This window comes from Sander lucioperca, chromosome 6 (assembly GCF_008315115.2).
Source record: "Sander lucioperca isolate FBNREF2018 chromosome 6, SLUC_FBN_1.2, whole genome shotgun sequence".
Classification (NCBI taxonomy): domain Eukaryota; kingdom Metazoa; phylum Chordata; class Actinopteri; order Perciformes; family Percidae; genus Sander; species Sander lucioperca.
The window spans coordinates 932526-956337 of NC_050178.1; the positions used below are offsets into that span (position 1 = coordinate 932526).

A 23812-nucleotide genomic window follows, 5' to 3' on the forward strand; every position below is an offset into this window, starting at 1 on the left:
CCTCGCTGATAAGTATAGCTATCATTCAGCAATAGTACCTTACTAGATAAAATCAATCCACTGTCTGAACAAAACAGCATGAAATGATTACCAAATAAAGAGTTGGCATCAGATACATCAGCATTCATGTCACCAACAACATAGATGCAGGTAGAAGAATTGTCCTGAATAAAAGACATGATAAATGCCAATCTACTGAGGTACTAGGTATAAATACTTTACATCCTTCCAGGTGTAGGCCACACCAGTATGGAGTGAGACCTGGTGATGCGAATCTCCAAAATGTACCTCCTGAACTTCACTGTTGTACTTGCACTGGAAGTTCTCTGCAAAAATCAATATGCAGAATGACCTCGTCCTCTCTCAAGTTTTCCTTTAGGCCACCTGCATACTGATGCCTGATGTTATACACAGTCTGGCTAGCCGTGGTGTTGTGCTGAAATTCTGCCCCCTTTAGAGTTTAGCGGTCTTCTTTACAGTTATGTTTGACCCACAAATGGTGACTGTCCTGTGGACAAAAGGTGAAGGTGGGCAACACCCGGCAGCCATCCTATTGATGTGGGCGTATCCTCTGCTATCCGGTGCTGAGCCGCGGCGCCGGAGATACTTGGCGGCCAGCCCTGAAGATACTCGGCGGCCAGCCCCAGCCGTGAAGCAAGTCTCACAGCAGTGTTGATGTTACAACAAACCATTATCCCCCCGGTGCTGAAAACATCCAAAAAGTGACACTGACGTGAAATATATTGTGATATTGTGGTTTTAGCTTGCTTGCTCGCTAACTGGTCAACTAGCTAGCTAACGTCAGCTACCAATACAAATCGAATCAAGAAAACATAGTTATGTGGGGGAAACTACAGCTATTTTATCATGACATGAATAAACGTTACTAAACGTAACATGGATAAAAAAATGGAATGGATAAACCAAGGGGGTAAGCCTTTCCTCGGACCGCGAACCTCCTATGGCGCCATTTTAATGCTACAAAGCGATCACCCCCCGTTAGCATTCCATTGTCTGACATTCATTTTGGCGCCACTTTGACAGCGAATAACTTTACATCTGAAGCGTTTAAAGACTCTATTTGTCCATTGTTTATTTCTAAAGAAACACGACAATGTATAAAAGGCTCCATTACCTTGTACCTCACGTTATGGCTCCGTAGCAGACGTTTTTATAAAAATAGGCTAACGATTGTGTCATAACCACGCGACTTACTGTCGCATAGTAGAGAAATTACCATATAGTACAGGAGAAGCGCGCAGGCAGTTTCGTCTCACATTATCTGTTTAAGTGTAATTACTAATGTTAACTAGCATTTTAGTTAGCAATAATTAGCCTGTGCCTATGTTATCTCCTTACATATACCTACGATCTCCGTCTCTGCAAGATTGGGAATGATTGAGATTTCTCTTGGCACAGCTACCAGAAGACTTACAACTTTCAGACACGTTGCTCACAGCACATTTACGTCATCTCTCTCAGTTGGAGGCTGCGCAGTAACGCTCAGCGCGGAAAAGTGCTTCTAACGGCCTTCACTGGTCTCCGTCCAGAGCAACGGGATCTGTTGGTCCATTCTTATATACAGTCTATGGGATAAACCTATCCGTGAACAGATATATTTTAATCAGCAATTATGTTAAACTACAACTCCCATAATGCCATTACAGGATGTCATCAAACGTCCGTGTTTACATCCATTGTTTTGTTTGAGAGACCCCTGGTGGCAGAAAATTACATATTGTACATTTAAGTAGACTATTGTACTTTAGCAAATGTACTTAATTACATTGAACCACTGCTTGCCCAGAAAAAAAAAAGTTTTTGTAAACGTGTACTAAAATATGTTGTCTACGACAGAAATAAGTGGGCAAACTATTTTTTATTTTTTATTTTTTTTTTTTACTCTTATTGAATCAGTAAGGGTTGTGTCAAATCCCCATGATTTATCACTTTCAAATCCCTGCTGATCTAATTTAATGCCCTAACTCTGTTTGCTAAACATTTTAGTGGCTTCAATGTATGTAGGTTTAACTCAACCAGTTTAGAGCAGATTAGGGTGAAGAAAATGCACACATTATAAAAAAAAACTCGAAGCTCATGTGTATGTATCAACTCCAGACCATAGAAACAGCATGATATTCCTTTTATTTACCGTACATGCTCCTATACTGCTTAACTCTCAGCACAACCCCATTGTTTTCCCTCAAATAGACACTCCAAATCAACCTTTTAAGGATTACCACTTCAAAACTCACTACAAACAGGTCATTTGTGTCCTCAGTGCGTATTTGTCGCCCCTGCTGCCGACGTCCGGTACTGCACTCTTTGTCTGACCCGCCTTCCTCCCTTCACTTCCTGGTGTTTTCAAACTGGATGTCACAAGCGGCTGCCGAGCGGTTTGTCAAACCGGTCCAAAGTTGTCGAGACACGGGAGGAGGATGAACTCAAAGACGAGGATACTGCAGCTGTGTGAAGTCTGTACGCTGTGTGAACCTCGTGTGACAAAATGATAAAGAGACGCTATGCTTTCAGCGGCTAACGGAACGCTGCTGTAACACAGGGACGGGCTAGCTGCTTCGCTAGCTGCTGCTAGCCACTTAGCATCGTCAGTTAGCATCGAAGTGTCAGTTTTTAACGAGTCAAGTTGTGACTTCAGATACGACTCAAGAGGACTCTTTGTGAGTGTCCAGAAGAGGACAACATGGAGAACAAGGACAAAGTACAGATGAGGAACCACCCTCGCAGGTAACGTTATGCTAATAATGAAAACACATCGATCATAAATCATTGATTGTATCTGTCTGGTCTGACGTTAGCTAGTGGTGACATAGATGGAAACGTAGTAACTTATCCAGGTAACGTTAGCTTATGAGTAATTTAGATAACATTATATAACCGACTCATGTATTGGCCCTTCGAAGGTATTTTAAAAGTAATGGGCGGGCTATAATCTGTCAGATATAACACTTATTAATAAAGTCAAGTCATTTTTAGGCAGAAACCTTTCAAACACAAGCTAGGAGCTGCAGTCACGTTTTGGCAAGTGCAAAAGTGCATTTTATGGGTTGTATTGCCCCTTTTTAAAAACATTTCAACTGGTAAAAAAAGTACGGGGTGGGCTTTAGTCTCTCAGATATAACAACCTTTCAGTGGCCAGGTAGAAGCTGCAATCACTTTTCGGCAAGTGGAAAAAAAAAATGACTGGATTGGCCTTGGGCACAGGCAATCCCTTTTTGGCAGACGATCACTTTTTTGGCATGACACCTGTCAATCAGAAATTAAACTGAAACGTGAAAAAAACAGGGTGAAATGATTTCGAGTGGACTTCAGTTGGAGTCTTGCTGTTGTGTGAATTAAAGGTTTGGTTTCAAAATACATCATACTCATTATTTGAGTTAAATCTGCAAAGTAACTAAAACCTTAAAAACATAAATGTAGAGGAGTAAAAAGTGCAATATTTGCCTCCAAAATGTAGTGAATTAGAAGTATAAAGCACCATAAAATGGACATACTCAAACTAAAGTACCAGTACCTCATAATTGTACTGAAGCGAAGTAGTTAAGTAAACGTACTTAGTTACATTGCACCACTTTTGTGTGGCCTCTCAAGCTAAGGTTCGGGCTATAAAATCTGTTTTTTTTCTGCTAAAATATCTGGTCTATTCTCTACTTGTAGTCATCTCTTGGACAGAAAAAGCTATAACTAGATTAAACCCCTCCTTATTGAGTCAGTATGTGTTGTGTTTTATCACTGTGAAGCCATGCTGATCCAGTTGAATGCCCTAACAATATTTGCCAATCTTGAATTTTTAGCTGCTTTAATCTCTGTAGGTTCAACAAAACCACATCCGAGCAGATTGAGGTGAAGTAATTCGTGTTCATCCGTGTTTGTGTTGGGTTTAATTTTTACAGCCTCTGGGTTTGACAGAAAAGCTTTGGCTTGTCAGGTGGTGTCGGGTCATTGCGACAGCCGTAGTGTTGTGAGGCATTAAGAGACCACAGCGTATTTTGTGGTAGAAAAATTAGGCCACTGGAAAGAGTTCAAGGGAAGGCAGCTTTATTTCTATAGCACATTTCAGCAACAAGGCAATTCAAAGTGCTTTACATAAAACATTAAAGAGCAGTTAAAACATGTGTTAAAGCTAATATAAAACAGCTAAAATAGAATAAGACAGATATAGAATACAAGAATAATAGGTGCAGTGTAATATCTTTAAAGTTATTAGATTTTTTTTTTTTTTTTTTTTTTAAAGGTAGAGTCAAAACAGATACGAAGGCCGTGTTGTGCCGCTACGCATGGGTTGCTGCCCATCTATTTTTAATGTACTATGATTTCTAGATGAAATAGCCGTTTAAATAAAGGCTTTAATAAAGTCTTCAGCCTTGATTTTAAAAGAACTAAAAGTTGCAGCGGACCTGCAGTTTTTCTGGGAGTTTGTTCCAGATATACGTGGAGCATAAAAACTGAACGCTGCTGTTATATTCTGACTCTGGAGACAGAAAGCTGACAGACGATCGGAGAGGTCTGGGTGGTTCATAGCGTAGCAGCAGATCAGAAATAAACCAATGCAGTACTTCATAAACTAACAGTAGTGTTTTGAAATCAATTCTTTGACAGGCGGGAACCCCTTGTCTCTATACCAAAGTTCAGATACTTCGGTTTAAAATCAAGAAACGGCTGAATTCAGATTTAGTACAGCTAATGTCCCAATGTGCATGCATTGAGTGTGTCCGTTTGTGTGTGACTCAGTTAGCTGTCATGTCTGTGCACCACCGCTCCCTCTATTTATTATCATACATAGTCAACTGAGCAAACAACACTAATTTGGATGTTTAATGCAGGAGGAGAAGGGTATATTAGAGCTGCCCCCTCTGAGTCAATCAGTTGACTAATGTTTGGTCTGGGACGACTAAGATTTCTTTAGTCATTAGTTGTGTTTTATGCCTTTTCATAAATGACTTATTTCCAAGAAATCTTAGGAGCATATCTCTGGTAAGCAGAAGATTTAAAGCAGCGCTTTTTCCATGATTATATGTGGAGAAACTCAGTCCTAGTATGAATACAGTATATTGACTTCAACATCCTGTCAGGGGTGTGTTTAAATGTGTCAATTCTGGAGGGTTTTTCACCAAAAATCCTAATAATGACGGTTAGCGCTGAAGCAGCTCAAGCCCAAACACCAAAACATTTGCTGATTGCGGCTGCTTTTCTCTCTCACATGTGATGGCGAACTGCATATTTAGGTCTACCTTGATGCGGATTTTAAAATTACGGATTAGACAAAAGAAGCCGTTTGGCTCATTTGTCTACATTTTACACACAAAAACTAAACGATGAATCAAAAAATGATAGCCAGGGTCAGTCGTTGATGAAAAGGATCAATTGGGGTTTCCCTCAGCAGAGATGGTATTTATAGGATTTTCACACAAATTGAAATTGTACATTTTTTAAGATGATGAATCTAAAACACACAGACTTGAGAGTTCAGGTAGGAAATACCATACAGTGTGTCAGAAATCCATGTACAAATCATAAAAAAAAAAATTAAAATGAAAAAAACTTACTTGAACTTGTCCTCAACTATACAGTTTACAATTATCTCATAAAGCCTTAAATCAATGTGACAGAAAGTAAATAAGAAAGGCCTGCTCTTTCAGTTTATTGCTCACTTTGGTCAATGTGTGATTGACAAGAGGGAAGTGAGGAGTTCCTATTCTGTCCATTTATCAGGAGGATGTTGGTAAAACATCATGAGTCCACACACTCATCCAGTGTTTCCTCATTAAGCCAACGTAGAGTTTTTAGATCATTTAAGCCCCTATTATAGGCAGGTTTTTTGAAAAACTGCATTATTTTGTATGTATTATTGCTAAAGCTTAATCTACACCACTACGTTTTGGTTTGAAAACGAATATCTTTGGCTACGTTTATGCCTCGCATTCACACTACTCCAGCTTTTCCGAGCCCCTAAAACGGAGATTTTTGGTCTGAAAACTCCAGGGTTGCTTTGTAGTCTGGACGGACACAAACAGAGACTTTTGTTAGCGACGCCGCGTACGTCGGTCACTCTTATCGGTCAGGTAGGTTTACGTATCTTTCATTAACAGTTCCACATGGGGTCGCTCGATGGTGTTTTAAGCCCCCAACGGCGACTTCAAGGCAGCGCTGCGACCGTCGACTTCAAGGCAACTAACCTTAACCCTAACCATTGCCTAATCCTAGTGCCTTCCAGGTAGCGCTGCCTTGAGGGGGACGTTGGGGGCTTAAAACACCAAACACCCGTGTGAGCGGTCATGTGATACGTGTTGTCAGACGTGTTAATATGGACGGAGATTAGTTCTGCTACTGGAGCTAAAACTCTCTAGTGGACAGATCTTTTTTTTTTGTCTCAAAACGGCGCTTACAAAAATGAAAAAGTAGTAGTGTTGATGTAGCCTGAGTGGCGCAAAACGTCAGCCAGCAGGCCTTCAAACTGGGAGTAGTTGTAAATTTGGGATTCCCACAAAAAGGTTTATGTGGAAAATATAGATCCGGATAACTCAACGCTTTTCTGTATCTTTCTAGAGCTTCTTGTTAAACACCTAAATTAATTTGATTTAAATCATCCTTAGAGTAAGTTGTGTATAAGAGTCGGTGGGCGGGCTTAACATAATGACGGCAGAGTTGCGACGGTTCCGTGTGAATTCCCTGAAAACAAAGAAGATGGCTGCTGCTGCTGGCGAACCGCGGTCTTTGGAATCAGCTTTGGCCGAGACTCTGGAAGACTTGGAGTTAAGCTTTTGTTTGAGAACTAGCATTGCTCTGATTGGTTGTAGTGCTATCCTATTGCGTGCAGAGGGAATTTGAAAGACAACCGTTTATCCCGCCCCTCGGATTGAGCCCTGCCAACGGTGAGTTCCCAGACCCAACATCTGGATGTGGGTCTGGCTTGTCAGGCTAGATTCATGTATCATGACAGAAGAATATTAGAAACGTTGCTATTGAATGTACAAGTCAGATCAGTCAAAATGTCACAGGAGTAACACAGAAGTCCTCGAAAAAGAAACAAGAAGAAAGAACATGGGACATTTTAAATTTAGTAATATAAACATTTGGTGCGTCCAGTAGTTTCAGCCGCAGCAGATACACACATGCATTCAGGGAAGTTCACAGAGTCCACTTGAAATGCAGATTATGGGCTGTTGCCACGGTAGATTAGCATTTCAATGCTCTGCTCTCTGTTTCTTCTGTGGTTTGTGGCTTGAAGTCGACGCAGCTTGGCATATGGCTGCGCTTGCCAGAGTTTCCGATCTGCCCTGAGGTTTTAACGAACAGATGTATGACACGCCAGCTCTGTTATCAGCCGACCACATGACGGACTAAAATGATAGGTTGCAGTTTGATGACACTTTTGGAAAGATGTGGCATTTATTTAACTTAAAAACACTTAAACAGATCTGTGAAATTCCCCTTAATACTTATCTTGTTGCACCTTTTTTCCAATTCAGAACACAAAACAAAATAAGAGTTTAATCGCAAAACGTAATGTCCAATATAAGTTTTTCTCAGTCATATTTTTTTTGGGAATTGTCAGGAGCCAAAATCGAACTTGCGACCAAAATTTCATTAATTGCACGGCCCCAACAGACGTGTTGACACACCAGCTCCATTATCAGCCGACCACTTGACAGTAGGGCTGGGCAATAATTCAATAATGAGAATGTATCGTCTTTCAATGGAATCGTATTGCAATGAAGTCATATATTGAGATATCGTGATATACAATTACGATGTCTAAATTGATAATAACAAGCATGTACTAACTACATTTTCTCAGAAAATCTGTTTTGAGGGAATATCATTTGAAGAATTGCAGATTTGTTTTAACATCACACTATTTTTGTGCACGCAAAATATTCATGTTTTCTCTATAATTTCACTTGAAACTGTTCACCACATTATTGATGATTGATGATTGTCTAAAATCTCCATTGTAAAAAATATTTTGTGAAAGCACCAATTGTCAACCCTACAATATCGTCGCAATATCGACATCGATGTACTATATTTGGACAAGAATATTGTGATATAGTATCTGATTTTCTCCATGTCGCCCGGCTCTACTTGACGGACTAAATAGATTGGTTGCAGTTTGATGACAGTTGTGTAAAAAAAAATGCAGCTGCCTCTATGACTGCTTTGCATCTAGAGCTGCAAAAATAATTGATTAATTGATTAGTTGTCAACTGTTAAGTTACTCGCCAACTATTTTGACATTTTATAGACCAAACAATAGGGCTGCACAATTAATCGCAATTTTATCGAAATCGCAATATGGACTAGTGCAATATCCAAATCGCAGAGGGGCGCAATATTTGTTAAAGGCTAAATATGTTGTCAAACCATTCTGAGTGAAGTATTGTGGTGCTGCAGAGACATCCCGGCCTACAAATTCTATCCTACAGACTACAGGAAAACATCTTTGTTTGGTACAGATCCTCGCAAAAATCACACTATAATCATTTTATTTTTGTAATATTTAACATTAGTCAATGAAAATGAGAATAATGATACAAAAACGATCATTCCCTTCAATATCGTGAATCATATCGCAATCGCAATATCAGTCAAAATAATCGCAATTAGATATTTTCCTCATATCGTGCAGCCCTACCAAACAACTAGTCAATTAATCGAGGAAATAATCAACTAATATAATAATAGTTAGTTGCAGCCCTACTCTTAAGCCGCCTACACATGATAAGCGATTTGCAGGTATTCGTCATCAAGGGTGGCAGGGAAGCTATTTCCCATTGCTAGGTAACGACACGCTGTTATTTCATTGGTTGCGCTTTCGAAAGGTCAGCGGCAACTAGGGCGCAAAGCGGCAATTTCCGAGCGGTGCGCGACGCCAAGGGTAGCGTAGCGCAGCGTCTCCCCCCCCCCCCCTCCCCGTAAGAAATCAATGGAACGGCCGGTGCAAAGCGGTTTTGCCGCCTATCACGTGTAGGCGGCTTTAGGTTAGACTAAACGTTGTACGAAAGCACCAAAAGTCGTTGTGATACAGGCTTCTGAACAGAAATCCTACGATGTGAGAGCGGAGCAGCAGTTTGTTGTTGAGTCTTACTTTTCTTCTTCTGTCTTCCTGTAGTCATCCTAAGAATTTCCTGTCACAAGCTGGAATGTGTTTAGATCTATTTTTGTTTGTATGCGGGGGTTATTTTTATCTTCTTATATCTTGTCTTTATCAAACATCTGGAGACGTTTTGTAGTTCTGCTCACACTCCAGGAGAGAGCAAAGGTGGACGGCTACACCCCAAAAAAGGATGACTTCAACATTCAGACTTATTTAAGTTGGCACATCCTGACTGTACACATTCAGACCCTTTTTAAAACCAGAAAAGCTGGTGATGATACTGACTGTTTAATTCCTATATTACTGCCTAAAATGTTGCCATTTACTGTAAAGCTTTTTTACTGCTTAACTTGTATGTTTCTATATAGTGCTGACTGAAAATAGAAACAAATGATTTGATCAGTCACTGTTTAGACGTAAACTCTCTGTACACTGTCACTGAGTTTATGAATATTGATGTATTTTGTATAAAAAAGGGGCATTCAAAGTATTAAAAACAAAAACTCGCCCTCAGATACGCAGACGGGAAGGTAACAATGAGAGGCGTCTTAGAAAAAGAGCTGAAACTGTCAGTCGATCAGTCGTTTTAGCTGATTTAATCGACGATTGATTGTTCATTTAAGCCAATTTTAAGGCAAACTCTCACCTGTGAGGATTTGCTGCTGTGCTATCGTTGCAAACCGATTTTCTTTGGGGTTTGTATTGTTGGGCAGACAAACCAAGAACTGGAGTTGCGAATCGATTCATCGGTTTGAGTCATATTTTTTTTATAAGGGAAAAATCAAGGGGGAAGGGGAAATCCTCTGATTCCTGCTTGTTAAATGGGAACATTTTCTAGTTTGACGTTGAACTACGTGTCTGTTTCTGTCATTCCAGACAGTTGAAGAAGCTGAGCGAGGACAGCCTCACCAAGCAGCCGGAGGAAGTCTTCGACGTCCTGGAGAAGCTGGGCGAAGGGTGAGTCATTTCAGATGACGGGCGACCGCCTGCATGTACGCATTTCTATCAGTTTGTCTGTAGATACAGCGCTCAGCGTTTAGTGAATGCTGAAGTTGACCAAAAAGAGGAATAAAAAATCATCTTTTGGAAATTGATCTTAATGCCATTAAAAAAAAAAAAATGAGGGAAAACCCAACCTTTAAGGACACAATTTTTTTTGTGAATGAATAATGTATCGTAAATAAATGCTGTTCCTTAAAATATAGGGGGCATAAGTCAGTACACCCCTATATTAAATTCCCATAGAGGCAGGTAGATTTTTATTTTTAATGGCCAGTTATTTCATGGATCCAGGATACTATGCATCCTGATAAAGTTCCCTTGGCCTTTGGAATTAAAATAGCCCCACATCATCACATACCCTTCACCATACCTAGAGATTGGCATGGTTTTATGTCGGTTAGCCTAACAGCTGGTTTGATTTGCATTGAGAGATGATCTTATGGAAAGTACCCCATGCCAATCTCTAGGTATGGTGAAGGGTATGTGATGATGTGGGGCTATTTTAATTTCAAAGGCCAAGGGAACTTTATTATTCCTCTTTTTAGTGAACTTTAGCATGGGTGTATTCACTTCTGCTGAGCACTGTAAGTGGGATCTCTTTCCCTCTCTGTCTTGTTTCTTCTCTCTCTTTGTTTGCCCTACAGCCCCTCCCTTCTTTGTTGCTCATCAACATAAACATTGCCTCTTCATATCCTGTTTCTCAACGCACTTCCTGTTCAGAGCGACTGATTGACTGTGTGTGAGTGTGGGTGTGTTGGTGTGTGTCACGGCTGATGCTGTCATTTTTCAGCAACCAGTAGCACTATTGACCCTCCGGTGGATGTAACTCGTACTCTGTGTGTGGTTTTCTTTGTGCAGCATAAGCCAATCATCAGCCAGTCTGAGGCTTAACATTCACACCAGTTATGCATGTTTAAAGTTGTTTGACTGGAATCCTTTTAGTTTCATTTGGGAGGGTGAGAATAAACTCAAAATTGCGTGAGAGAATAATCCAGAGAAGCTGCAGGTGACGATGACAAAAGATGTTGGCAACTGATAGACGGTAGTTCCTCATGCTTAAAATGCCTCGCATAACATGCAGGAGTGCAGCAAAACAAACGGAGGACAAACCTCAGCGTCGACTGGTTTAGTTTGTCTTGTCATAGTGTTGTAAAACGATATAAGACGACTATTTCTGGAAAACTAGTTTTTGAAGATACCAAAACACTTGCAGACGAGTCCTGCAGGGAGGAAGTCCTCATCCTTGAAGTCTTTTCTCTTGTAAAAATGACCCATGATGAAATACTTCCATTACAGCAGAATGTAAAACCCACATTTGTGTAGCTTGTCTAGTCAGAAGGATTTTCTCTGGCTGTTTTGTAGGGATGCACCGATCGAATACTGAAATCAGATATCAGGACAACCAAATAGCTGGAACGAGTATCACAGGACAGCAAATGTAACATTTAACAGTTGTAGAAGCCTCGGTGCGTAGTGTAAGGTTCGGTGATTGATTGGGGCTGCTTTTAAATTGAAATTAAAGACGATACAGAATTTATAGAATTGCGAGTCTCAGGGTCAGAAATTAACCCTTGTCAAGCGCCAAACGCACCGCAGCTACTTTCTTCTGTTCCTCTGCCGTCTGCACGTCGGAGCTTCACGGCTGCGGGCTGACACGCGCACACACACACACACACACACACACACACACACACACACTGACGTAAACACACCCACCGGCACGTCAGCCACCACATCACTTCTGTTTACTGATAGCTACAGTTGTGCTCATAAGTTTATGAACCCATTCTAAGGTTTACTAAAAAGAGGAATAAAAAAATCATCTTTTGGAAATTGATCTTAATGCCTTAATTAAAAAAAAAAAATTAGGAAAAATCCAACCTTTTAAAGACACCAATTTTCTTTGTGAATGAATAATGTATCGTAAATAAATAAATGTTCTTCCTTAAAATACAGGGGGCATAAGTAAGTACACCCCTATGTTAAATTCCCATAGAGTCAGGCAGATTTTTATTTTTAAAGGCCAGTTATTTCATGGATCCAGGATACTATGCATCCTGATAAAGTTCCCTTGGCCTTTGGAATTAAAATAGCCCCACATCATCACATACCCTTCACCATACCTAGAGATTGGCATGGGGTACTTTCCAGGGTGGGAAATTAACTTTTGGCTGGTGGATGCCCAATTTTACCAGCCACTTATATTTTTTACCAGCCACTTTTTCCGGAATTCAAATTTATTAAAGAAAGTGCACTAGCATATTTTGAATTGCTTCAATACATAATTTTTTTATTATTAATACATATTTTTTTTAATATAGGCAAATAAAAAGTGATGTGAAAAAAAGCCTGCGAGACCATGGTAAAATTGTGTTTGGTCATATTCTACAGTAATTGTAGGCCTACATGTTTAATGAACAAAAACAATATTGACTCATCTCTCAGTAACACAGCATTAAACAGTCTCTCCAGGATTTTGCGGCCTTTTTTTGAGATTGTTGCGGCCCAAAATGCCTGATTTTGCGGCAGCTTTTGTAAAAAATTGCAATAAAAGTTGCGATGTCTTTTGTATTTTTGTTGCAATGAAGTTGCGAGAGACAGTGAAAGTTGCTTTTTTGTATAAATAACAATTACTCTGGGCTGAGTTTTCCGGTTCAACCTTACCAAAAAGGCTCAGGATGCTGCAAACGTTGGTATAATATGAAAATGGCTGGTGGATTTAAGACGAAAAATAATAATTTATTGAATGAATCAAATTTGAACATTTTTGTCAGTTGCTTGTTGATCTTTACATTGTTAGTTAATTTCCTATCCTGGGCTGGGACACATATTCATACGGTTTGATAAAGTACTTATTGGACTTTAACTTATCTTTGCACTTACAATAACAACTGTAGCTGTCCTCAATTTAGGTCATTGTGTACGTCTCATCTCCGTTTTTTCCTGCATCCACCATGTGTGGGTGTGGGTGTGTGTGGGTGTGGGTGGGTGTGGGGGTGTAGGTGTGTGTGTAACTGAGCAGCAGAGAGCCGACAGGATTAAAACAGCAGCAGCTTTCAGCTACTGAAAAATAGTTACAGCGTACATTGATGTTTAATACAGGTTGGCAGGACGGTCTGATATGTTTTGCACGGTCTTTCGCTGTACGTTTTGTCAATGCACCACTTGTTTGAAAAGTAGGCTACCTTCTTCTTTTCTTTACTTCGCCCTCAACAGTTTGTACATTCACAGCTAATGCTGACTCCGCGGCGGGCGTCTTAACACTGGGGATATGTCGCCACATGTTTTTAACCGATAATATACGTTTCGTCTGTACCTCAGCTCAGCTACATGGTGTCACGGACTAGCGCTGAAAACTACTTGCCTAAAGTCTGGAGTTGACGGAAATATGCGTGGTCAAAGCCCCGGCTGTGAACGGTTTTTATTTCCTATAAGTTCTTCACAATGAAAGTCCTCCGTTATTTTGGTATTTGAATGTTTTTATTATGAAGCAGCAAAATCCGGAAATGTTGGGCATTCATTAGCAGTAATGTAACGCGACTCCTATTAGCATTGTGCATTGTTGCTTAGCAACAGCATTCTTTGACAAAAGCTGTCCAATCCGTTACAAGAAATGTTTTACAATCCACCCCCCACTGTGGCTGGTATACAAGGCAAAGTCACCTGTCACTTTGAAAAAGTACCCACCATTGGCTGGTTGCGAGTGCTAATTTCCCACCCTGGTACTTTCCATAAGATCATCTCTCAATGCAAATCAAGCCAGCTATTAGGATAACTGAAATAAAAAAAATTGCCAATCTCTAGGTATGGTGAAGGGTATGTGATGATGTGGGGCTATTTCAATTCCAAAGGCCAAGGGAACTTTATCAGGATGCATAGTATCCTGGATCCATGAACTTACTGGCCTTTAAAAATAAAAATCTGCCTGCCTCTATGGGAATTTAACATAGGGGTGTACTTACTTATGCCTCCTGTATTTTAAGGAAGAACATTTATTTATTTACGATACATTATTCATTCACAAAGAAAATTCAGTGTCCTTAAAGGTTGGATTTTTCCAATTTTTTTAATTAAGGTATTAAGATCAATTTCCAAAAGATGATTTTTTTTTTTTATTCCTCTTTTTAGTCAACTTTAGCATGGGTTCATAAACTTATGAGCACAACTGTAGCTAAGGCTAATTATTTAGCCAGTGTGTGTTAATTTTTGGCAGGAGTCACCCAGCCTTTCCAAAGAGAGCATAATGAAAACGAAGGATAAACCAGTAATACTTAACCAGGGGCGTGACTCTTCACTGGTCTCCCGATTCCATTGGATTACGGATTTTCCTCTCAACCAATCAAATCGATTCGATAGCACGATGCGTCACGATACGGCACCTCCTCAATGTTATTATATTTTGCTACACATGGTTTTCACCGATAAAATCAAGCATTCAGATATGCAGTATATGACCCCCCCCCCCCCCTTTTTTTTGTATCTGCTCTTAAAAAAGACACTTCCTGAATCTAGCGGAGTCTGAACACAACAGACAAAAGGCAAAAAAACAAACAAAAAAAACAGCAGAGCAACAGTAAGGTATAATTGATTATGGTCTGTCACTGCATCGATGCAGAATCTTCCACGTCTGCACCACGATGCAATGATTTATTTGAATACCACTAGACTTATCAAAGCCAGAAAGTGTTGTGTTTTATGTTACAAAAAAAATTGCAATTTAATATGTTGGCCGGTAAAACTGTGCTTGGCAAATGGATGTCTTTCATCTACCCGCCGACTTGGCCGGTGAGTACAAAAAGTTAATTTCAGACACTGGAGATTCAAGTGCTTACAAATGCTGCCTGCAGAAAACACTCAACAGATTTTAGTTGCTTGTAGACTAGTCTATATCCACGAAATTTCATCCACAGGATTGCTCCGATGCCGCCGGAAATTCCGTCCCTGTTCTAAACTCCGGTGGATTTCTGAGGACAATGGTTAACTGCTCCTCAGATCTCTGCAGGGTAAATCCAGACAGCTAGCTAGACTATCTGTCCAATCTCAGTTTTCTGTTGCACGACTAAATCAACTTTTGAACGGACACACGTCCCAGCAAAACAAGTTCCTTCCCGAGGTTATTTTGCAGCGGCACCGTTGCTCCGTCCAGGCGCCCGAGACGATTGTGATTGGTTTAAAGAAATGCCAATAAACCAGAGCACGTTTCTCTCCCATCCCGGAATGCTGTGTGGACTAGCCAGACCCTCCTCCGCAGCACTGTGGAGGAAGGTCTGGCAATGCGAGACTACTAATAGACTGACTTGTGCTCACTGACTGTCTGAGGAACGTCATTCACCGGTAACGTGTGAAACCCTTTCGTCTGTGTGTCTCTGCAGGTCGTATGGCTGTGTGTTTAAAGCCCATTATAAAGAGACGGGCGAGATCGTAGCCATCAAACAAGTTCCCGTGGAATCTGATCTTCAGGAGATCATCAAGGAGATATCCATCATGCAGCAGTGTAACAGGTACTTGTTGGTTCATGTGGACACAGACGTGTTTCTGATTTCACTGGCGTGACAGTTTTTCCAGTTTTGTGAGTTCTCCCACTCGTCTTTTGCAGAGGTGGGCTACATCCGTTTCAATGTAGATTACCTTTAAACTTGATGAAACATTCACAAATCGGTTATGCTATAAGAGAGCCGTGGATTCTTGTTATTTTAGTTTAAATGATATGATTACTAAACACTTAGCTGGCAGGGGCTGTTGTCCGAAATGACTTACAATAAGTCACACATAATAACACGTCTTCAACCTTCATGGAAACAAGAATCAGACATCAAACAAACATTGTGGGGTTTCCCAGCACCTATCATCTTCACTCCTCCAGACCAAATGACTGTTGTTGATGTCACAAAAAAGTTTAGGGGAAACACTGCAACTGTTTGTCTTTTGTCTAATGCTAATGTACCAAGAAAACACAGTTATTTATGAGAAAAAAATAAATGTAGATTACGCCCTAGGCAGTTTTAAACATTACACATTTTATATATCGCTTTTTAACTGACTCACGATTGCATCCTCACAGCCCTGGTATTTATGTAGCACCTCAGACTGCTAAACAAAAGACATGGAAATCTCACTTTTTACAATATGGGACCTTTTTAAACAGTTAATGAAATTTGACCACAGTCTTGTTCATTACGACATACTTCTCCGTATCATCCTGAGTTTAATCTCTCTGTGTTCAGTCCTCACGTCGTGCGCTACTACGGCAGCTACTTCAAAAACAGTGACCTGTGGATCGTTATGGAATATTGTGGAGCCGGATCAGTTTCCGATATCATCCGAATACGCAACAAGACGGTAATGTGACACACACACACACACACACACACACACACACACACACACACACACACACACACACACACACACACACACACACACACACACACACACACACACACACACAGATACATAGTCTGTAGAGAACATGTGTGTGAGTGTCTGCACACTAGTGTGTTTATTAGAGTTGTTCTGATACCTATTAGTATTACTATGCATCTAATCGATCCAATACTACGTAATTTAGCCCAGAAGAAAATTTTACAGTAGTTTATTTATGTCCTTTTTCAGTTATGACTGACTGCCAAACTAGCTAATAAATGGCATTCATTCTGTGTGTGTGTCTGTGTGTGTTGTGTGTCTTTAGATAACAGAAGAGGAGATCGCCACCATCCTGCAGTCCACTCTGAAGGGTCTGGAGTATCTTCACTTTATGAGGAAAATCCACAGAGACATCAAAGCGGGAAACATCCTGCTGAACTCAGAGGGCCAGGCCAAACTGGCCGACTTCGGAGTTGCTGGACAACTCACAGTGAGAGAAAAATTACAAATTCAACAAATAATTAAATGTATATTTACTGTAGTCTGAACCGGGCTTCAGGAAGTTCGGCGTGAAGCGCCTGGTGCAGGTGCGTTTAGGGCGTGTACGAATCCACTTTTGGTAGTTTTAATGGCGGAAAAAAGGGTCCATGCGCCAGGCGTATGGTTCAAAAAGGTTGTAGTTAGTGTCTAAATTAATTCATAGGTGTGTTTTGGGCGTAACATGCAATGAACCAATCAGACTGTCATCTCCCATTCCCTTTAAAAGCCAGGCGCGTTTGTACCTCGGCACATTGCTATTATGACGGCGGATTTGCTGCTTAATATTTTTTATTTGTAATCTTTTGCATGTTTGTGTGCTGCTGCGCTTGTGTGTGTGTGTGTGTGTGTGTCTGTGTGTGTGTCTGTGTGTGTGTGTGTGTGTGTGAAACAATCATAGTGTGCGCGCGCTGTGCACGAGCCTAGGCCCATTTTACAAATTTGCTGTTAAAATAACAATGAAATGCTACGTTATTGACTTTAGACCAGTTTTTGTTGGTCAATGGAGTGATCACTTCCCGCTGCCTCAAGATAGCAATACGCCCAGAATGCACCTGAATACACCTCCCTGTAAGACCAGCACGCCCATGGGCGCACAGATGGGCGCAGGTGCATTTGCTATTTCAACGACGCGGACAACTGCGTCGGTCTTAAACTAGCAAAGACACTTGCGTCGGGCTTTGCGCTGCGCTGTGCCGGGTGCAAGATAGGGCCCCAACTATCTATAACATCCAGCTCGGATTTGACGATCTCTCTCCCTCTTCCTCAGGACACCATGGCGAAGAGAAACACGGTCATCGGCACGCCGTTCTGGATGGCTCCAGAGGTCATACAGGAGATCGGGTACAACTGCGTGGCTGACATCTGGTCTCTGGGAATAACGGCTATTGAGATGGCCGAGGGGAAGCCGCCCTACGCCGACATACATCCCATGAGGGTGAGAGAGTCTGTTCAGCATCTTTGTGTATTGGACGAAAGAGTTTGTAATCGGGGTTGTAAAGAGAAAGTGTGTGTATTTGTGCGTGGAGAGATGTTAGAGGTAGAACTGTAACAATTCCAAATTTTGCTGTACAATTAATTGTCTAAGAAATAAGTGTGATTAACCATATATTTGTCCTTTTCTGTCAAATAATATCAAAAAAAAATAAATAAAAAAAAATAATAAAAAAAAAAAATATATATATATATATATATATATATATTTATTTATTAAGTTTTAAATTAATCCCAGGATACATTTTTGGGTTATATGACTGTTATGTGACCCAGATAATGTAATAACAAAAATACACAGCCTATGAACTAAACCATGCCTCTTTATTATCATATAAGTAATGATGTGGTGATGGTTATTTAAACATTGTGTTGTCTTCTCGTCCACCAGGAATTTGTTGTCCTTCCGTGTCATAATTGTGTCAATAATTGTCATAATTTTGAATTTGTTTTGGCACTTTTTTTAAATTCATGGTCAATAAACCTAATTTATATGACATTATACCTAATGTTTTAGTAAAAAGATAGCAGAAATTATGAATTGTTTTGACTAATAGTTGAGATCAGAGGATGTTGGGTGAATCACAGACTGGTATCTGTCAAAGTTTAGTCAGGATATGTTTTGAAACCATTTCAACTTTTCTTTCAAATGCTATAAAATTGAATAAAAAACCCCAAATTCAATGAAAGTAATCCTCAATTGTACCTGCGAAGAACCCTGACAACGTGCATGCATCCATGTTATTTTGGGTAATTTGGTTTTAAGAAACTCATATTTCTGATGTAAAAAAAACTTTTAAAAACGGGTCAAATTTGACCCAAGGAGCTCAGTGGGTAGAGCAGGCGCACATACACTGAGAGGTTTATGCCTCGACGCAGAGGTCCAGGGTTCCAATCCGACCTGTGACGATTTCCTGCGTGTCTTCCCCCTCTCTCTCCCCTTTCTCACCTAGCTGTCCTATCAAATGAAGGCAGAAAAGCCCAAAAAATAATCCATTAAAAAAAACAATTGACCTGACGACAACACAAGGGTTAACAGCTACAGACCAGGATGTTTGGAGTTGCAACAAGTGACCGCTGCCGCTAGCATAACTGTTAGCTCATGAATCCGACCAGTAATTACTTACATAATTACAATTTAGTATATCTAAACGAAATTAACAGTTACCATCAACAGTTACACCCCTTAGGACTTTAGCTAACGTTAGCAATTAATTGCGGTTGAACAAAGAAACCGCAATTACGTAAAATAATTGACAATTATGTAATCATTGTTACAGGCCTACTTAGAGGGTTGACTTCTTTCATGAAGGAAGAATTGTTGTTGAGTGTTTCTCTGCGTTAGGGCTGTCCCCTTTTAGTCAATTAATCTGTCGTTTTGGTCTTAGAATAGAATGGAATGCCTTTTATTGTCACTATACACATGTACGATGACATTAAAAGCAACTCATTTGCCAACATGTACGTAAAATAATATCACAAATAATAAAATAAGTAGTGCAAAAAAAGGGGGGTAAGGTGCACAGTTCTGAGACACTATATACATATTAAAAAAAAAAAAAAAAAAAACGGTTTTATATACAGTGTGATAAGCAGTGTGGGTTATTACACATTATTTGAATATTGCCCAATAGTGATGATCATATTCAATGAGTAATAGATATTGGACAATGAGAGTAATGATATTGCACAGTATACATATATTGCACAGTAATGAAATTGCACAGTATTATCAATATTTTCAATAGTATTAAATATTGTACAGTAGGTGGGTAGAAAAAATAAAGTCTTAGTCGACTAAGATTTCTGCTCTCCTTCGTCCGTACTGAATGATTATATTTCCTCCTCCAGGCCATCTTCATGATTCCAACCAACCCTCCGCCAACGTTCAAGAACCCAGACCTGTGGTCTCCGTCGTTTCGAGAATTTGTCAGCCAGTGTTTGGTGAAAAACCCCGAAAACAGGGCGACGGCCACACAGCTGTTACAGGTAACGCCATATACGACTCCTACTGCTGTAGATGAGGTATTTGTAAGTCAGTGTCAACCCTGAAAGACAAGACACACGAGTACATGAGTAACAATCTGCAGTAGATGTGTTAATCAGGGAAGACAGGTATAGGTGTATAAGCTTGTACAGGGAATATATGATGTAACAGTTGAGCCTATCTTTCCGTTTTGGAGCAATAGGTATGAGACACGAGGGAATTCTTTAAAATGTTACCCTAGAACATGCCTGTCTGAAAAGAGAGAGAATTTTTGGAAAGAGCTTCCAGAAGAAGTTGTGCGTTCACCTTCAGTTAATTCGTTTAAGAATAGGTTGGATGCATTTTGCCTGTCAAAAGGTGTAATGTATACTTATGAAGCTTGTCAGTAATTCATGTAACTTATTTATGAATTGTTAGAAAATTTCAATCATGAAATTAATGGGTTTTATGATATATATATATATATATATATATATATATATATATATATATATATATTTGTTTTGTGTTGCTTGAGTCTGGAATAGAGGATTTTATATCCTGTGCCAGAAATGTTTTCAATACATTTCAGTAAATTGTACCCATAGTAATCTTAATGTGTTTATAATAACACTAGGTATAGAAATAGCTAGAGCATTATCTTAATTAGTCAAACTGGATTTTCACTGTCGTTCGGAACTATTAAATTAGGTTTTAGCTGCTTGTTTGTGTGCTAGAAAGGAAACAGAAAATGTGTACACACTCTTCACACTCTTCTCGTTAATTTAACCTTTCTCTGTCACTCTCTCTCATTCTTTGTCTCTTTCTCCTCCAGCATCCGTTCATCAAGTCGGCCAAGCCCAACTCCGTCCTCCGGGCGATGATCACGGACGCCATGGAGATCAAACTGAAGAGCCAGGAGGAGGAACAGAGAGAGCAGGACGCAGAAGACGACGAGAACTCGGTAAAGACGGGCACAATCACAAAATACGAAGAAAAGTAGTCACATAGAGAACCTGTCATCTGCTGTAGTCGAGGACTGAAGTTGAATCAATGAAACAACAAATTGCAAAATGTAAAGTAATATAAAGATCAGAAAATAAATGACATGACTCTACATATGAAAAGATAGACACGTGTAGCTGACAATGAAACAGAAACGAAATGGTCACAAACAAATATCAGCAAAAAGACGATAACAAAAGAAACCTCAGTAACTAACATATCGTCGCTGTCGGGCAGAAACCTTATATGTCCATATTTCGTCTTATAGTTTTTTTTTCATAAATCGAGGCTATTGGTCACCCTTTACCGTCTGTGGGTTTTACAAACATTTAAAGAGTGGCAAGGCGATTTCGTCTAACTTCGTCTAAGGTGAATAGCTCAATAAAACATTTTCAAATTAGCCTTTTTTCTTTGCCGGAGAAAACCCAAGAATATACCGCAAACCCAGACGTACTGAAGGAAAATGAAAATTGAGCAGAAGTACGTAGGAGGGCGGAGCCAGGCAAGGGTTTTATATTCCAGGCAGAAGAAGCTCTATAAAGAACTGACGTTTCTCAGTTTGTTCGTGGACACGATGCCTTCAGAGAACCAGATTCTCACTTGCCGTGTGTTAATAAAGTTTTACTCTGTGTGTGTGTGTGTGTGTGTGTGTGTGTGTGTGTGTGTGTCTGTTTCAGGATGAGGATGAGGTGGACCAGGGGACTATGGTGCGGGCAGGAGCGGGCGACTCAGGAACCATCAGGGCCGCCGGCTCATTAGCCAGTTCGCTCGGCGGCACGGCTCGGACGATGATCTCACACGAGGACACGGGAACCATGCAGTCGCAGCTCGGCACCATGGTCATCAACTCTGAGGACGAGGAAGAAGCTGGAACTATGAAAAGTAAGACCCTTTAAGCTCTAATGTAATCAGAGCTGCAGAGATTAATCGATTAGTTGTCAACAAGTAAATGAATCGGCAGCTATTTTTTTTTTAATCGGTAATCAAGAGCAGTAATCAATCTTAAACGTGAGTATTTTCTAGTCTCTTCTCTCCTCTGTGACAGTAAACTGAATATCTTTGAGTTGTGGACAAAAACAAGACATTTGAGGACGTCACCTTGGGCTTCTGGGAAACACTGATCCACAGTTCTTTTAACAATTTACCGACAATTCATAGACCAGACAACTGATCGATTTAGTCCAGAGAATAATGGACAGATTAATCGACAATGAGCCCTAAACGTAGCGTGTCAGTCTCAAATGCATTCCCTGCAGATGTTTACAGGTGTAATGCTTGAATATAGGTCATCACGTCTGACAAAGATGATGAGGAATTGGCTCCCAGTTGACTGAAGAAATTGTAAGAGGAACCAACCGATGAGGAACATGCTGCGCTGTTTTAGAACAATAGTGCGGACACAGTGGCTCTCTTTATAGACCGTAAATCTTTGTTCAAAAAAACAAGGGCTGAAAATGGAAACTTCTTATGTCTCTGGCAAGGGTGTGATAGTTTTGAGAGATTTTTTTGAAATTAGTTTTTATAATTTTTTTTTAGTTCACTTTTGGATTTCATGTTAGTTTTCTGTGTGTTTGCTAATTTTAGTTTAATTTCAGTTTTTCAGAAAGGTTTATTTTTTTATACATTTAGTTTTTAAAGTAGTTTTAGTAGGGCTGGGTACCAAATGTAATACTTTTCAGGCACCGACTGTATTGCCTCTTAAGTATCGAGTATCGAAAAATGCCTCGTCATTCAAAACCCAATTTCAATACCTTTTTTAGGAGTAAATCTCATAAGCGTCAGTGAGCCAATCAGCACGCAGAGACGGGGCTCACATAGTAGGAGCTGAAAAATACATAAAAAGATTTGTGGCGTAATGTAAAATGTAGTTTGTTTTTGTTTTATAAAATTGGTATCGGAAAAAGTATCGTTCAGGAACCGATATCAAAGTCACTGTATTGGTACCGGTATCGAATATTTTTGAATGATACCCAGCCCTAATTTTTTGTAGTTTGTTTTTGTCAGGGCCAGGTGTAACGTCTCAGAAGTATGTAGCTACAAAATCTAGGGCTGCACAATTAATCGTAATTTTATCAAAATCGCAATATGGACTAGTGCAATATCGATCACAGAAGTCTTGTATCATCTGGACACGCCGACAGTGTTGTTGTCATTACTTAGAATTCCTCATGGGGGCGACAGAAACTACGCACTATAGTTTTAAGCAATGTTTGGGCATGTAAACTACCACATTTTAAATACTGCACTATAGCTTTAATAGCTTTAAAAAAGCAATTACAGCACACAGCGCCTTCTCATGTCAAGTCCATTCCGTTTCTGTGGTTCAATGTCACATTGAGAGTTGACGGATTTTCACGCTGTCTCCTTTTTATCGGTAGTGAAATATTATAGCTAATAAACAAAAACATGTATTCGTTTTTTTAACCTGGCAATATAGTGTCAGTTTAGTTTTTCTTAAAGGTTTTAGTTGTATTCTTTATTAGTATACTAGTTTTAGTTTGCTATTATAACCCTGGTCTCATGTTTAATTCTTAATCGCCACCATTTACACACACACACACACACACACACACACACACACACACACACTCTGTGGAGTTTCTCTAGTAGTATCAGACATTTCACTGAACATGTGCTGTAGATGAAAACCAAGTTCAGTTAGTTTAAAGGATGTTTTTAATCAGAGTTTCAATTCTCTCTGGAATTAAATGTTTGGCCCTTCATTAGGATCCCCTATTTGTAAGTGCTAGTTATAAGCTGCAGCTGTAGTTTCTTTTTGTATCCACCAGAGGGCGCAGTGTGACCATCACACTGTGTGTGTGCGTGTGTGT

General features: G+C 39.9%; 1 protein-coding gene across 2 annotated transcripts in view; it reads left to right on the forward strand.

Moving 5' to 3' along the window:
- The first annotated feature begins 2341 nt into the window (after positions 1-2341).
- The window catches only part of LOC116050258 (serine/threonine-protein kinase 4-like), a 50654-nt gene continuing 29183 nt past the window's right edge, over positions 2342-23812 (forward strand). For both annotated transcript variants that reach the window (XR_004897624.1, XM_031300237.2), the window contains exons 1-9: positions 2342-2745; positions 9992-10072; positions 15490-15618; positions 16342-16456; positions 16806-16970; positions 17787-17954; positions 19862-19999; positions 20812-20940; positions 21659-21863. Coding sequence is in view for 1 of the 2 variants with exons in the window: in XM_031300237.2 (XP_031156097.1) it covers positions 2702-2745; positions 9992-10072; positions 15490-15618; positions 16342-16456; positions 16806-16970; positions 17787-17954; positions 19862-19999; positions 20812-20940; positions 21659-21863 (1174 nt within the window). In the remaining variant the exon portion in view is untranslated. The remainder of the gene's footprint in view (positions 2746-9991; positions 10073-15489; positions 15619-16341; positions 16457-16805; positions 16971-17786; positions 17955-19861; positions 20000-20811; positions 20941-21658; positions 21864-23812) is intronic.